Source organism: Contarinia nasturtii, unplaced genomic scaffold (genome assembly GCF_009176525.2).
Source record: "Contarinia nasturtii isolate CC-2019 unplaced genomic scaffold, AAFC_CNas_1.1 Cnas_scaffold_928, whole genome shotgun sequence".
Taxonomy (NCBI): domain Eukaryota; kingdom Metazoa; phylum Arthropoda; class Insecta; order Diptera; family Cecidomyiidae; genus Contarinia; species Contarinia nasturtii.
The window spans coordinates 766,618-769,173 of NW_022198275.1; the positions used below are offsets into that span (position 1 = coordinate 766,618).

The window sequence follows — 2,556 nt, forward strand, 5'->3', positions numbered from 1 at the left end:
AAAACGTAAAAAACAGCATAAATAATAAATATAAAAAAATGAATCAAACCTTTGATCTTTTTAAAAGCGATTACATTTGGTATGAATCATGACAGTTCGTGATAGTTGAAAGTTTGAATTACACACAAAAGGTGTAAATCCATAAGCTTGAATTATATGTGACAACTCTCATTATTCACACTTTCATGTTTAAAAAATCCAATTGTTTTTCTTAAAGGAGTTCGACTTGGAGAATGGAATACATCATCTGATCCAGATTGTGACGAGGGCCAATGCTCAGATGCTGTAGTGAATATACCTGTGGTGGAACAAATTCCTCATGAAAAGTATGAACCGAATTCGCGATTACAATTAAATGACATTGCTTTACTTCGTTTGGCGCGACCAGTTCAATACACGAATTGGATTAAGCCTATTCCTCTTCCGACCGTATCCGATGTCAACAAGAACTTTGACGGAGTTCCATTGATTGCATCCGGATGGGGAACGGTAACTGCCTTTTTCTCAAATCTTTTGAATTATTAATTAAATGATTTTTTCCCTTTTTTCAGACTGAGGTACGAGTTTTTCAAGTCATTCCTTAATTTCAAAAATAAATTCTAAACATTTTCTTTCTTCATTTCCTTTATAGCATGGTAATATTTTTTGATTTTAGAATTTGAGATTTACATAAAATCATCCAATTTGTAATTGATTTCAATAGCTGCTAGAAGTGACATTAAGTTAAAGGTAAAACTGAATGGCACTTCATTAGATAAATGTAACGTTTTATACAGTGGTTATGGTGTCACTTTGACAAACCTACATTTATGTGCTGGAGGTGAAAAAGGAAAGGACTCGTGCAAAGGTATGTCGTCCGAATGCCATTTTGTAAATCTTTAAAATTAAACTTTCTTTTTACAGGTGATAATGGTGGCCCGTTGATACATGAAAACAAGTCTGACCCGAAAAATGTGCAATATTCCATAGTCGGGGTTGCTTCGTTTGGATCATCACCATGTGGATTAAAAGACGTTCCCGGTGTCTATACGGTACATTCTTTCATTCATTATTTTTACAACGATCGAACTGAGTCATACACTTAGTGATAAAGAGTTTGATATGTTCAATTCGGTCGTTCGAATATTTTTCATGAGCAAAATATACAGTACGAAATCGATTATTCGTCGGGACCGACATCCTGATGTTATTGATTCTAAAAAGATGTTCTTCATATAGCTTGCTTTTTAGTACTGCAAGAGACTTTTCAGCAGGAGCAAAAATCGAACAATGACGCCTTTTGTCGGTGGACGATTCAAAGTGCAGACAGAAAGTCGAGTTCGTATTGTATTTGGATTTTATTTTTAAGAGACGTCTAATAAAATCTAAATATACTTTCCTCTTTGCACATGAAACTTATTCACACAAAAAATCTGTACAGTATTATAATTAAATGAATCATTGAAGTCTTATCCATAAATGTCTTTTGCACAACAGAGAGTTGATCAGTACATTGATTGGATATCAAATCATATGAATAAGCAAGAAAACCGATAAACCGATCTTCAGGTGTGTTCTATAAGATCCCTTCATCGCGAATGGCTAAATTTATGAAAAAAAATCCTTGAAATTTTATATGGAACAAGTGAATTTCAATAAAAAATAAAGATTAGCATGTTTATGTGAATTTTTAATATAATTTTGTTCTATATTTACTCTTAATACGGTAGTATATATTACATGGCTTATCAAGTATGAACTCTGAACTCCCAAATGTAAAATTGAAGCGCATGTCAAAAGAAACAGTTCAATTTGGTTTGCAAAATTATTGATAAATCTCATACAAGAGTATGTGTATGTATAAATGCTCCTTTCATTGATCATTCTCTTTTGGCAACAACTTTTGATTAAGCACCGAGCATCATTTACCGCAGTAACTTGCTTCATAAGCAATTCATATAAAAGTTTTCTCATTCATTTGCCAAACAATAGTTTTTGGAGAATTATGCTTCTGTTTTAGTCAAAAACAAGTTCAAAGAATGGGAATTACATTTGCTTATTTTCATTTGGGTGACATTGTAAAGGAAAATTCACATTGAATATATGGTGTGTAGGTTTGTATTTTATTGGTCGTTTTGTTTAGCGTTTAGTTGTTGATGTGTGCATATGTGCGCATATATTTTCTCTAATTGAACATGTAAATTGTAAATAACATGAGGGTAACATGAAATCCTGTACGATGTAACTGTTTTTATGTGAAAAGATAATATAATTACACATCGAAATACGTTTTAAATTCGTCTCTTTTCACTCTCACTCTCTTCATCTCTTTTGCCTCTCTCTCACATCAAATGACATAGTAAAATGGAGTAACACAGCCACACAGCATGTTGTCAAGCTCAAAACAATTCTAAATTAAACCCAACCCTCATAGTATTTTTGCATTGTTTTAACCTTCGCTTCATTTACTTTATTAAACAACAAAACCTGATGTAAAAATGTGTTTTCATCGATGTAGGCGCTTGCCTCTCTCCGTAGGCGAATCATCAACCGAAACTAATTAATGTGATTTAAATT

The 2,556-nt window shown here is 32.6% G+C and overlaps 1 protein-coding gene across 1 annotated transcript; it reads left to right on the top strand.

Annotated features, from left to right (window-relative positions):
* Positions 1–186: 186 nt before the first annotated feature.
* Positions 187–1,666, top strand: LOC116342984 (melanization protease 1-like; the record flags this gene model as incomplete). Its single annotated transcript, XM_031770835.1, has 6 exons — positions 187–489; positions 552–557; positions 632–635; positions 704–847; positions 904–1,031; positions 1,477–1,666. Coding segments are annotated over 6 exons (645 nt in total), but the record flags the coding sequence as incomplete, so codon positions are not given.
* Between the last annotated feature and the right edge of the window lie 890 nt (positions 1,667–2,556).